The following is a 14889-nucleotide window of genomic DNA, read 5'->3' as shown; positions in this document are numbered from 1 at the left end:
AGCTTTCTTAATGCATGTCAGTGCTTTATCCAATCAATTTATAGACCCTTTTACAGTAAAGAAATATTTATCTCCTTACCTAGACTACATATAACATGGGGCCACTGTCCCCCTCCAAGTCTCAAATAGTCCACCTGTACTAGCGAAGGCCTTGGCTTTCAGGAGGCCAGTGTAATGTATTAAGACACTTACTTACAAAAGAGCCACTGATTATAACGTTAATGTTTCAAAATGCTAATTTCATCCCATTCTCTTGTTTTTCTAAGGATTCAGTTTAGTCATCAACTTCTTATTCAGCACTGAAAGGCTACATTTCCTCTAAAAGGCAAAAAAAAAAAAAAAAAAAAAAGAGTGGAACTTGATTTTCTCTATTACTCATTTCCGTCATTATTTTCTTTCACATTAAGACTGACAAGGGAAGAAAATACTGATATGTGCTGCAAAATCACTGGACAATATTATTTACAGAACACACCAAAAGGTTGGACACATCGATTGTATTTGAAGAAGCACATCTACTAGTATTATCTTGAGCTAGAGGCTCATTACCTACCAGTCTTAAGGAAGGCACACTAAAGAGCACTTCAGTTTCTAGATCACATAACAATGATAAGCTGAGAGCTAAAACAGAGAGAAGTCCCCTTAGGTTCATATACTGTACAGTACTGAGAGAGAGAAAATGAAAAATCATAAAAAATAAAGGTACTATCAGTATGTTTTAGGAGAGGAGGAGGTAGCTAATGAATGGAACTGACTTCTGGTTCTATCTTATAGGGATAAACTTAAACTAAAGCTTTCCTTAGAGAGGTCTTCCTATCATGAGTGCCTGCCTGTTGCCAATTAAAACCTTTAATATTTCTAAACTTTAATTTTTTAAAGCTATTGGTACTATCTAATCCTATTTTCATCATTGAAATCTTTTATATTATTGCAATTATTAATTACTAGGGGCCCGGTGCATGAAATTCGTGCACTGGGGGAGGGGGGGGTCCCTCAGCCCACCCTGCCCCCTCTCACATACTGAGAGGCCTCAGGGGATGTCCTAGTGAGGCGACAGGGCTGATCAGGGGAAGGCACCAGCCCCATCAACCCACTGCTGCAGCCACCAAGGTGTTTTCATCAACATAGACTCCAGTCCCTTCACCATGAAAAAATGACAGCTTTCTTTAGGCATTTTCAAGATGTGTCTTTCATAGGATATGGTCTTTCTTTCTTTCTTTCTTTCTTTCTTTCTTTCTTTCTTTCTTTCTTTCTTTCTTTCTTTTCCCCCTTCCTTCCTTCCTTCCTTCCTTCCTTCCTTCCTTCCTTCTTTCCTTCCTTCCTTTTTATCCTCACCTGAGGATATGTTTACATTGATTTTTAGAGAATGTGAAAGAGAAAGGGAAAGACAGAGAGAAACATTAAAGTGAGAGGAACACTTTGATTGGTTGCCTCCTGCATGAGCCCTGACCTGGGCCCCAGCCAGGGAGGAGCCTGCAAGCTAGGTACATGCCCTTGATCAGAATCGAACCGGACCCTGTGGTCGGCAAGCCTAGGCAGTATCCACTGAGCCAAACTGGCTAGGGCAGGATATGACATTTCCTAGCCCTCCAGCAGTGGTCCTTCCTTTTTTTCTCCAGGAGTGTGGTGGAAAAACACTAGATCACCTTTTTGGATTCTTATACCCAAGTTACTAAGAATATTACCAGTGGCAAACAGGGAGCTTAGCCAATGAGCGGTCAGAAAAGGTATTTCCTCTGTAGTTCACACCCATCGCCTCTGATCTCTGGCTCCGCCCCTGCCAAGGCCTAATGCCTCTGGGCCTGGGCAGGGGCCCCCCAGCTCCCTCAGATAGCCAGCTCCACCCCTGCCAAGGCCTAAAGCCTCAGGGACTGGGCAGGGGCCCCCCAGCTCCCTCCGATCGCCCTGATCCGCCCCTGCCCAGGTCCCAAACCTCTGGCCGGGACTTGGGGCCTGGACAGGGGACCCCCAGCTCCCTCCGATCAACCAGCTCCGCCCCTGCCCAGGAGCCCCCTGGCTCAGGCCCTTCCCAGGTTGCTCAGGACCCACGGGGGGTCTACCTCAGAGTGACCTGGGTGCTGAGAAAATTCCTGGGACCCAGGCTGCTGGGCACCTACGTATGCAAATTAACCTCCATCTTTGTTGGGTTAATTTGCATACTCACTCTGATTGGCTGTGGGCGTAGCAGAGGTACGGTCAATTTACATGTTTGTCTATTATTAGGTATGATGGTGTAATTCTCCACATTTTCTGTTTACTAAGAATACCCTTGTTTGATCTGTTTTTCTTTCTTTTTTTCCGCAAATGTCAGCTGATGAATCCTCATTCAAATTCATATCTAAGAGTAATTTTGTGTGAGTGACTAGGTTTGTTAACTTGTGGGCCTCTCTGTGGGATCCAAGCATTTTTGGAGGGTAGGGGTTCCAATACCACCATCTGAAGACCTTTTCTCTAAACTGTTCATTACCTTCAGAAGAATACTTTGTGATCTGCTTTGAGTATAAGCATGGCTCCTATGGTCTAAGGACTAAGTAGTTAGAGGGGGCCAGGAAGGTCTTCCTCTGTGTTGACATAATCTGTTTTCAGAGGCACACCTCATCCCTGGCTGTATTGCCACTCTAGAGCATCACCATTTTTCTAGACGATATACCTCTCCTTTCCAGGTTGGGAGGAGGAAAGGGAGAGCAGCATCATGGTTACAAGTCTGGATTTTGGAGCCACACCACCAGATGGAAGTCGAACTGCTCCTTTACTACCCCTCCACTTTCAGCTCTGTGCCCCATTCCTTCTGCCCTCTGCTCCTGGGACCTGCCATTCCTCAGCCCTCATGGTCCTGTGAGGAGTAACTCAGTCTGTTTCTCATTGGAGTCACCTGCTGTTGTGGGTTGAACTGTGTCCCCACAACAGTATGTTGAAGTCCTCACCCCCGATTGTTGTGAATGTAAACTTATTTAGAAATAGGGTCTTTGCAAATGTAACCAAGTTAAAATGGGGGACACACTAGAATAGGATGAGCCCTAACCAAATGACTGGTGTCCCCATAAGAAGGCCAAGAGGAGAGACATAAGGAAGAATGCCATGTGCAGCTGCAAGACAGGGAACAGCATGGCCTGCTGGCCACTGGGAGTCAGGAAAAAGAGACAGACTCTCCTGCCAAAAAAGAACTAACCCTGTCAACACCTTGATTTCAGATGTCCAATCCCCAGAACTGGGAGGAATACTTTTCTGTTGTTTAAGCCCCCTAGTTTGTGGTGGCCTGTTACGGAAATGAATTCACCTGAACTCCAGATTTCTCCTTCCTGCATCACCTTCTCTATTCTGTCTTTATAGAGTTAAAGACGTTCCAGGTTAAAGATGTCTTGATTTCACAGAAGTTGAAATTGGTCCTTGTTACTCCTCTTTTGGGCTTTGTGGTGAAAAGGGGATAAAAATCTTTATTATTGTATTTTAAAACCAAAAACATCTATAGTATTTTAATTTTTCGTATTTTTTATTCTAAATTAGTTCATGCCACTTAATGCACTTTAAGTGCAGTATAGAGAACATTCAACATAAGAAAATCTATTTCAACTTCTCTCATTACCGCACCCATTCTGCCTATCATTGTGACTTTGTTGGAGAATTTATATTATTTTTCTATTGACAAATGCACCATGTAAGGATGATGGAAAAGGAAAAAGAATGAGGAAAAACTAACATATATTGAATTTATTGAATATCTACTCAATTCTAGGTATTTTAGTAGCATACTCTTACATATTTTCATTTATCTTACAAATAGTCTATGAAGCATATAGTGTAATTTCTTTTTTTACAGCTGAGGAAAAGGAAATTCAAAGGTGAAATAACTTGCTAGGGTCACCCTATTAGCAAGTCAAGTAGTCAAACCAAATACAAAAGCCTGACATGACTCCACACTGTTTTCAAGGTCAGACTGCTTTGCCAGATCACTCAAGGCTACTATCAACAGGATTCAACCATCTGGCTAGTCTTATGCTTTCACAAATTGCCAGTGAATAAGTACTACCTCTGGTGTTTTTAAAGTAACTATTATGTGCCAGTCAGGCACTTTGCAAAAATTTTTAATACTTACAACAACCTTAAAAAATAGTTTCTGTATCTGTGGCTACTCCAAACTGACCTTTAGTGAGGGCAAATAAAGTAAAAATATAAAAATAAATCTAATGGCACCTTGGAAATGAGTTTACCACCAAGTGTTGTTTTATGGAAAAAGATCTGTCACCTGACATAGTTGGCACACACTGGGAAAAACACCAGCTACATCAGGGTCACCTACCCTTCCATGCGCCTTCCTCACGTGTAACACACTCATTGCTCAAACACACATCACAAGGTGTGCCAACAGAGGATGCACTGTTTCCCAGATTAACTATTTTAAAATGTGAAATAGCCTCTAAAAATGGGCTGACTCTGCTTGGTGGGTGCTCTACAGCTCACTCTGTCTGCCTTCTGCCAAACTAAGCTCTATGGCTACATTTGGACGAGCCAACTGCCCTATGTCGCAGAATCTAGGAAGCACCTCAGACTTTTACTTTATTTGCCCTCTTCAAACAAAGGGAGAAATTTAGAATGAGCCAAAAATTTTAAAAGATCATAATAATTAGTTCACTATAGACAAGTAGAACAAGAGACATATTACTCATAACAACTATTTCAGGGAAGTGAGGATATTACTTTCCTTACATAATAGTTCTTTATCTCCTTTTCACTCAATTTGGTCCCAGCCTTCAGCATAGATTTTCAAATGCTCATTAAATAAAAGGCATTTGCTATTTCTTGCATAAATATCCTTTTAAAACAACTTGAAGTCCTCAGTACTTGAGAATTTTCTAATCTGTTCATGCTTAAGAGTCTGTATGATAATGTGACTAAGCCAAAAGGTTGTCCTGACCTGAGTATAAATTAACCAGGCCTTTCCCTTCTACCCACTGGGCATCGTTACCTAGGCAGGAGCCCCGCTGAGTACTTTCTTCCTTTTGCTTGACTACACAGTAAATAGGAGAGACTGATGTTTGAATAAAATGTAAAATCAACCAAACTGCTTTACATTCCTGGCTCAGAAAAGTCTCCTTAAAAATATTTAAGTCTTTTGACAGTTACAGGTAGCATTTGATTCTGCTTGAAAGCCCAAGTATAAGGGTGCCAAAAACAATTAGTATTTTAATAACTCCCTTTCTTAGGTTACTTGGCAGGCACAAGTTTATCAGAAAGAGAAAAATATTCTCAAAAAAATAAGCCAATGACTTACAGTAAAAATTACCATATAATTTTACTATATTATTCCTATACTCTGTCTACTTTAAAATAGGATACAGTTTAAAGAAATGACAATGGTGGTTGTCAATATTCACTACTTTGATAGATAAGGTTTTCTAGCCAAGAACTGGATTCACATTGTGGTCACTGTTTTCAAAGAAGCCTTAAGGCAGACATGATTGAAAACCTTACAAATTTCATAATTCTGCCTTAAGACAAATTCTTGCTGTTTGGGGAAAAGGTAGGTCAAGAAATAAAGGACCCACGACTGAGTGCTTTAGGGAAGGGAGGGTTATGTGTGAAGTTTTGATACGTCAACAACAAAGCCTTTTTCTTGTGTGCCTCTCAGAGTTATTTTGTGGAGAAATAAGCTAATTCAAAAATATCTAACTAGCTTCACATCTAATTCTGACTTCAAATCTCAGAGTGGCAGAGCAGCTGTGCCTGGAAGCAATACAATCTTATTTCTATAAAAATCTCTCAAAGCTCCATATATAAGTGGGAGAGTAAAAATATATAATCAGATCCAAATTAAGGCTATTAAGAATTGATTTAATGTAAAGATTATATAGCAAGATTTTGTTTAGGTTATGGTTATTCACTAAAAATGTGTAATACTTGTTTGCCTAAAATTTTGATTATGTTTTATCTTATTTTGTTGCACTTACACAGTTTTATCATTAGGGATTTTAATTGCATATAGTTTATAGACTTTTTTCTGATTACTCTATATCCATCTCACTGAGAAAAAATATTCCACTGTACTACTTAATAAAAAGAAACCATCTAACAAGGATGCAATCAGATTCAGGGAGAAGCAGCATGAGGTGAGACCTCTTTGTCACAGATGTTTTCAGTCTGTCTAGTGCACAGGGGAAGAGATGTCCTGAAGAGAGTAGAAGAGAGGAACACTAGTCACTCAGTGGTATACCACTGAGTTGTACAGAGAAAGAAAGAAACAAACAACAGAAGAAAAAGAATGAGAAAAATCAATTCCTTGAAAGTCTTCTTTCAACCATAATGTAGGCTCCATTATTATATAATCTTCCTCCATTTCTTCATCATTTTCTGCCTCTCACTCACTTCATCATTCACTTGGGTTCAATCCTAAGGTTTTAGCCTTTGGTTTACCTAAGTCTGAAGATTTTCCTTTAGATAACTTATTTGCTTATGCAGCCTTAGCAACTCTCTGTGAGGGTCTTAGCCCAGAGCTCTAGACCTGGCTTCCTTCCTCAATCCGTAAAACACTTTGACTCTTCCCTGATTTCTTGTAGCCAACCCATGTCAGCATCAAGGTAGCTATAATCTTTTCAGGTCTTTCCTCTCATAAGGTTGTCACTTCAGTTCCATACAAACTGCTCAGACCTGCCATTTTCTTTTTTGTTTCTTAAGATATTTTATTGATTTTTAGAGAGACAAGAAGGGGTAGGAGGAGGAGGAAGAAGAGGAGGAGGAGAGAACAGAGAGAAAAGATTGATGTGAGAACAAAACATTGATCAGCTGCCTCCTGCATGCCCTCTACTGGGGGTTGAGCCCACTACCCGGGCATGTGCCCTGACTGAAAATGGAACCAGAAACCTTTCCATGCAGGGGATGATGACCAACCAACTAAGCCACACTGGACAGAGCAGACCTGTCATTTCCTTGCTCAGAAACCTCTACAGTTCAAATTCTTGGTCTGGCATCAGACTCTTGATATACTTTCTCCCTATCTGGTCCTTTATTTTCAAATAGGCCAGTTGATTTGGCAACACCCAAATAAGGTATGAACTTTATAAAAATGCATTAATACTTAGATTATCTTGACTTAAAAGGGCGTTTTATTATTTTCTACAGACTATAGAAAAATCTTTAAGTCTGGAATGCACTGTATTGAGTAAGGAAATGAGATAATGCCCTGTGCTCATTAGCAGATGCTTTCTTTTGTTTTATTTACTATTGTTAAACGTAGCTTAATCAAGCAAGGTGAAAAAACTTAACTCATAAGTAACCCTCCATTTCTCAGGAGTGAACAATCCAATCAAGATTAAACCACACCTTTCACATTTGATCTAACAACCTTTTGAAGCCTAGATTAGTGATGATCAAGGACCTCCTTCAGATACTATTTTAGGGAGATGAGAAGGATTAATTGTGTTCACAGCCTAAGCTTCAGCAATTGCATATTAATCCCAAGTATTTGGGTGATATTGAGAGATCTGATTTTGCTCAATATATATTAATTGTCCAATTCAAGCCTAAACCAAAAAAATGTCTGTTCACTCAGTACATTCTTTTTTTTTTTTAAATATATTTTATTGATATTTTACAGAGAGGAAGGGAGAGGGATAGAGAGTTAGAAACATCGATGAGAGAGAAACATCGATCAGCTGCCTCCTGCACACCTCCCACTGGGGATGTGCCCGCAACCAAGGTACGTGCCCTTGACCGGAATAGAACCCGGGACCCTTCAGTCTGTAGGCCGACGCTCTATCCACTGAGCCAAACCGGTTTCGGCACTCAGTACATTCTTATTAAACATCCACGTATCAGGCATTAGCCCAGCTAAGTACTGGGGTCACAGCAGTAGACCAGACAGACACCCTCCTTCATTGCCTTGCGTGCTCCCTGAAGGAGCTCATGAGTAATGTGACAGACATTGAATAAGAACATTTTTAGGGAAATGAATATTGTAAAATGGGAAAGACTAGGGTGCTAATATGAGTGTTATTATTATGTTATCTAACAATATGTAAGAATAAGAGCACATGGTTTTACAGGGACCATAATGGCCCTGTAAAGGAAAGGACCTCTTGAGAAAGTACGTACGTGCGGCTGCTTTCTTGGCTCACCCTTGTCCTCGGGTTTTTGGCCTTATTTCTACGGATTTCTCAAAACTCAGCTTGGATTTCAGGTCCTTCTAGAAGCCAGGTCTGAATTGGTCTTCCAGACTTCTTGACACTCGCCAACACTCTGTGTGTTACCCCTAACTCAGCATTAAGCAAATATACAGGTATGAGAATTATTACTCATCTATCTTCCCGCTGGATGGTGAATTCTTAGACGGTATCTCTATATCTTAAATGCCTAGCAAGTGTTTAATAAATTTGCTAAGTTAATGAATGAAGATTTAGCAAGGAAAAATACCAAACACTTAATTTCTGCCCAGACATTAACAGGTAAAATGAAAGATAAAACAGGTAAAGGCTTTAACCATAGTATTTTTGCTAGACGTTTGGAGCACAGCACAAGGGCTGGATTACTCAGTGTGTACATTCTGTGCTTCTGAAGTTGACAGAAGTTAGAATGCTTGAGGCCATCCTTTGTCAAAATACACACACACACACACACACACACACACACACACACACACACACACACACACCAAGGTCTCAGAGTATACTTTGCTAGGATTTTCTAATTGTAAATAAATATGCCATATATATATATCCTATATAATAAAAGGGTAATATGCAAATAGACTGAACAGCAGAACAACCGAACAACGAATCGAAGCATAATATGCTAATGCTATGCTAAGCCTGCTCAACCGCTCGCTATGATGTGCACTGACCACCAGTGGGCAGATGCTCTGACCGATAGGTTAGCTTGCTGCTGGGGTCTGGCTGATGAGGACTGAGCCAGATGGGCTGGACACACCATGGAGCCCTCCCTGGCCCGATCGTGCACCAGTGGGGTCCCTCAGCCTGGCCTGCACCCTCTCGCAATCTGGGACCCCTCAGGGGATGTCAGAGAGCTGGTTTCAGCCCGATCCTGCAGGCCACTCCCCTTGGGAGGGCGCCAGACACAGAGCTCATGGCTGGCAAGCACTGCTGTGGCAGCGTGAGCCTCTCTGATTGGGACTGATTGGGTGCAAGCCCGCAGCAGGCACAGTGGGGCTGGGATGAACGGGGGCGGTAGGTAGGAGCTGCAGGCAGCGTTGGATTGCGGGTTTCAGCCCGATCCCTGCAGGCCACCCAGAGGGACCCCACCCGTGCATGAATTCGTGCACCGGGCCTCTAGTATATATATAATGTAAATCATCTATGATCTTTCTAACAGAGCATGCATTTATTTTAATTAATATAGATGCTTGAATATAGAGTTTATTGAAGGAATAAAAAGTGGTCATAATTGCAGGAGGTGGTATACCTTGTAATCCAGCCTCAGAAGAGGAAAAGAGTACTACATAGCGGTTCAATCTGGGAATAAGAGACTAGACCAGGGGTGGGCAAACTTTTTGACTCAAGGGCCACAATGGGTTCTTAAACTGGACCGAAGGGCCGGAACAAAAGCATGGATGGAGTGTTTGTGTGAACTAATATAAATTCAAAGTAAAGGAGCGGAGGGGAGAGCAAGAGAACCCTCCGCTCTTTCGGCTCCGCGGGCCGGATAGAACAGCCGAACGGGCAGGATTCGGCCCGCGGGCCGTAGTTTGCCCATGGCTGGACTAGACACACCAGAGGCCGGAACCCTCAGAGAGGTTTATCAATAGTTCAACCTTATATCATGAGAAAAAAAATGTACACATAAGCATCGGCTCAAGGATGGGAACAACAGGTATGGATTTGAACAGCTACATTCAGAGCACGACACGGCAGAGAGATTAAGATCTAGACGGGCCCAGGGCCGAAATTTGACTGCAGGACCTTAAGCAAACTATCAAACCTGTTTAATCCTTGGTTATTTTCAACTATAAAATGGAAACTAAAGTAGTGACTATTTGGTAGGAATACTGAAAAGATTAAATGGGATGTGTATGAAACATTCAGCATAGTGCTTGGCATGTAATAACCCTGCAGAAAATTTTATAAATCTTTTAATATCAGTTTACAACATTCTATCAACTACTGTATATTTGTAGAAAGTATAAGTATCAGACACTAGTTTTGTTTAAGTATATGAAAACAAATTAAAAAGTAAAAGGGGTTATATGTTACATTTCAATCACATAGTTCAGTTTTCAATGAAAATAAGTAATTTTCAGAAATAGAAAGATTACAAATAGGCTTGAAATGTCATCTTTTTGTAAAAATAATCATGATCCTTGTTGTAATATTCCTTCCTTATCATATTCTTCATTTTTCAACATCCATTCTAATAAATCTATCTTTATACATACTGTTCTTAAAAGATTAATTTGGTCATTTGGATTTTGTTTTCACTTGCTTAAAAATGTGCAGTGAAAACACAGCAGAAATATAAATAAAAAAATAAGTTTCAAAAAGATGTCAACCCACTACATTTATATTACAACAAAGAATTTGATATTTGTATTATATCTCCTTTGGCTGGCTCTATAACCTACTAGCTTAATATTACAATAGCCTAGGACTTCAGAGAGTACATATCAGGTTTAGTAAAGATGGAAATGCAATGCTCATCTGCTTTTACAAAATGGATTGAAACATCACAATTTATATGTAATTTACAGGAGCCTGGACACTTTCCTAGCATGGCAGACACAGAAGGACTGGGTCCCTGAGGCCAGGGCACAAATTTATCTTAAATAATTTCCCCCTACATTACATCTAAAATATTTATTTAAAATTAAACATGGCAGGGGTACAGAAATGTCATTATAATCATACTAGAGGCCCAGGACATCCCTCTCGCAATCCGGAACCGCTGGCTCCTAACCAATCGCCTGCCTGCCTGATCGCACCCCCCACCAACTGTCCCCTTGCCGGCCTGGTCGCCCCCTAACTGTCCGGAAGGAAGTCGGACATCCGAAAGATGTCCTGTCACCAAGTCTAATTAGCATATTACCCTTTTATTAGTATAGATCATGACCACTGTGTTGCCTATGGTGCTTTAATGACTTACAATGTGGGCTGCATTGTTTATTTTATTTTACTACTAATAAAAAATAATCAAAGTATCTATATATAATCAAAAGAAAAATGAGATGGAAATCAGAACTGCACCCTAGCCATAGTTGTGTCAATAACTAGCTGTGTAGTTTTGAGAAGTTTTTAGCCTGAGTTTCCATGTACTCATCTATGAAACACATCTATGAGGTCCAGGGAAACACTGTCCTCTACACTGTTTGCCATTATTTCGAATGTTACAATAATTCCAAACCGTAAACCCCAATAAGGAATTAATGATCCACAACAAATTTATCTGATTTCTTACAATTCTTTTTTACTATTAGAGCAGAAGAAGGCAAAACAACAACAAAAACTTACTGTTGAAAAATGTCAAAAGATTTATATAAAATTTTATTGCAGGGTTTCACCTTTCCTCTTCTTTATTAAGCATCTATTATATGTTCTTTACCTTGAGCAGTAGATCATTATAACCATGTCTTTTAATTACTTACCTCATAATTATTTTAGACTCTCTTAAAAATTTGACACATTTCTCTACTCATGCATCACACATTAGTGCTAAAACTTAACTACTTAACTCATCTGTACCCCAAAGCACCCCTGAATGCAATCTGTCAAGTATTTTCCACTTAGAAATCTGGTGAAGTTGGTGACGCTCTCACCCTGAGGAAATGGCAATCACAATGGGTGAATTACATTTTGACTAAGGAAGGTAAGCAGAACCCCATAATACATAACAGTGAGAAAAAGGGAAATAAAGTAAATAAAATCCAATCAATACAAACCGGCACCTTGAGACTGGTGTGCAGTAGTTGGGTAGAGATTTCTGAAAGGATTCAATCTCATAAATACCAGAGACTAAGTTAACTCACCTTCTTTTCAGTGATTCTAGCACATCCATCCAAAGTAATATCACATGAAGCTAATCTGCATTAATGATTTTTGTCAAAATGCGGGTCACAGTATTTCAAACTGTACTGGCAAATGTCATAGAGTAAAATAGGTAACAATTCCACATTTCAAATTGCATCTCCATGTATAGTAAATCCACTACTTAAAATAGTAATATGAAAGCACAATGCTTTTGAAAGAGTACACTGGACAACACTGTTCAGAAATGTGTGAGGTAATTTCAAATAATAAAAAAATTCACTCAAGACCTGAAAGAAGAACTCTAGACACTAGCTCAGGCAATACTGTCAGGCAGCAGAATCTGAGTATACAATCTTATAACAAATGTGTAGATCCACACGTTTTCACTATTATAGTTATATTGAAACTTGAGAACTTCACAGCAGTCTACTGAAATCACAGATCAATGGGATAAAAGTAGATAAGAAGAATGTGCAATTTATGAATGCTGTTTATTACCATGGTTACAAACTTTCAGAACAGGCCTCTGAGACATGGGACTGAGACTCTGCTGAATATCTGTTAAAACAAAAATATAAAAGAAGTTTAATATAGAGGTCTGTTCATCTCAAGAAGTGTAACAGTATATTTTTCAAGTTTAAGTATATCTAGAAGCAAGCAATAATGTTATGACTTTTACTTCCCATTTAATTATGCTACTGTGAACTCCATTGGGATGAAGTACATATGGTTCTTCAGCTGAGACTTGTCACACTAATCAGGATTTCCTAGGTTCAGTGCATTGATTTGTAATGTGCTACTGACACCGGCCAACTGGAATGCTTTTCTCTCTGACATTTGTCATCGCAAGGGAAGGATTAAGAAAACTTATGAAACTTCTGAGGAATGGTTGCCCATGGCACTACATTCTTGACACCTGACTTTAAAAGAATTAAAAACTATAAAAGGGTTGTTCTTTGTGGTAGTTCCCTAGAAAGTAACATGAAACAAGAATAACGTTCACCTTTTGGCTTTGGTGTCCTTTTTCTTCGATCGCGGAAGGCAGCCCCCGACTGCAAGGCCTCCAGCAGACTATCCATCACTCCTGTCTCATCACCCTCTGTGAGAAGAGATGCAGGGGTTACCATAGCAATGTCAAGAATACACAGAAACCATGATGGTGATGGTAGGGGAAATAAGATCAGATGCTAGGACTAAGCCAGCAATTTCAAAATATGATAGGACTTTACTTCTCTCATAAATCAAATAGCTTTTAATGAAATCTGTCTCATTAGTGCTGTGCTACTACTGTCCACCTCGAGGACCGAGTTCCATTGATTCACTCCGGAGCACTGCTTTTATAGGCCAGTGACACGATAACTTTAGAGAATGTGGTTCTCATCATATCTGTGTCTTGGGTTATCATAAATAACATTTCCCTTGTAGAAATGGGTTATTTTCAAAGCATCAGCTTTAGTTCTAAAATCGACCACGTGTGGGAGTGCTTTTGTTGGTGTTATTGATATTCTGCTGTCTAAACCTATTGCACAAAATTGTATTTCCACGCTAACTTTTGAGAACATGACTCCAACAACTGATTGTTAATATCAGAGGATAATCATCCCCCAACTTTAGGTGTTATACAACAATCACTATAAATTTTTACAGAATGTATGAAAAGTCTGTCTTCTATAATAAAAAACAAATGGAGGATTTAAAAATCTAAAAAACAAATGGAGGATTTCAAAAACCAAATGGAGCATTTGTTTTTTTGAACCACATTATGATTAGTTTAAGTTGATATTCTGTATATGATTAATGATGCAACTGTAGGGCCATTTCTCTCTACTAATATCAGATTTTCTTGAAACCATAGCTACTTTTAGTTATCTATGTTAAATAATATTTAAAGAAAGCAGAAAAAAAGCTTCAACAATACTACTTGCCCAACTGAAATACAAAGAAACACCAACTCTTTTGGTGCCTTAGAGTTTACTTTCAGGCATCCTATCTAATAAAAGAGTAATATGCAAATTGACCATCACTCCAAGACACAAGATGGCTGCCCCCATGTGGTCAAAGATCCTGCCCCCATGTGAACACAAGATGGCAACCACAAGATGGCCTGCAGGGGAGAGCAGTTGGGGGTGATCAAGCCTGCAGGGGAGAGCAGTTGGGGGGACCCAGGCCTGCAAAGGAGGGCAGTTGGGGGCGATGAAGCCTGCAGAGTAGGGCAGTTAGGGGTGACTAGACCGGCTGAGGAGGGAAGTTGGGGGTGACCGGGCCTGCAGGGAAGGGCAGTTGGGGGGGGACCAGGCCTGCCAGGGGAGGGCAGTTGGGGGGGGGGGACCAGGCCTGCAGGGGAGGGCAGTTGGGGGGGAACCAGGCCTGCAGGGGAGGGCAGTTAGGGGTGACCAGGCCTGCAGGGGAGGGCAGTTGGGGGTGATCAGGCTTGCAGGGGAGGGCAGTTGGGGGGACCCAGGCCTGCAGGGGAGGGCAACTGGGGGGGGGCCAGACCAGCAGGGGAGAGCAGTTAGGGGCGATGAGGCTGGCAGGGGAGGGCAGTTAGGGGTGACTGGGTCGGCAGGGGAGGGCAGTTGGAGGGGGGAACCAGGCCTGCAGGGGAGGGCAGTTGGGGGGACCAGGCTGGCAGGGGAGGGCAGTTGGGGTGACCAGGCCGGCAAGGGAGGGCAGTTAGGGGCAATCGGGCTGGCAGGGGAGTGGTTAGGGGGTGATTAGGCTGGCAGGCAGAAGCGGTTAGGGGCAATCAGGAAGGCAGGCAGGTGAGCAGTTGGGAGCCAGCAGTCCTGGATTGTGAGAGGGATGTCCGACTGCCCGTTTAGGCTTGATCCTCCTGGGATCGGGCCTAAAGGGGCAGTCAGACATCCCTTGAGAGGTCCCAGATTGGAGAGGGTGCAGGCTGGGCTGAGAGACACCCCCCCCCCCC

General features: G+C 41.2%; 1 protein-coding gene across 4 annotated transcripts in view; it reads right to left on the bottom strand.

Annotated features, from left to right (window-relative positions):
- DIAPH3 (diaphanous related formin 3) overlaps positions 1-14889 on the bottom strand; it is a gene marked incomplete at its 5' end in the record, with an annotated part of 566313 nt that overhangs the window by 119282 nt on the left and 432142 nt on the right. For all 4 annotated transcript variants that reach the window (XM_080660806.1, XM_080660807.1, XM_080660808.1 and 1 more), the window contains 2 exons: positions 12462-12521; positions 12967-13062. In XM_080660806.1, the coding sequence (XP_080516932.1) occupies positions 12462-12521; positions 12967-13062 (156 nt within the window). The remainder of the gene's footprint in view (positions 1-12461; positions 12522-12966; positions 13063-14889) is intronic.

This window comes from Plecotus auritus (assembly GCF_963455305.1).
Source record: "Plecotus auritus genome assembly, chromosome: 3".
NCBI lineage: Eukaryota > Metazoa > Chordata > Mammalia > Chiroptera > Vespertilionidae > Plecotus > Plecotus auritus.
Note: the sequence above shows the minus strand (reverse complement) of the source record. Positions and strands in the feature narration are given on the sequence as shown.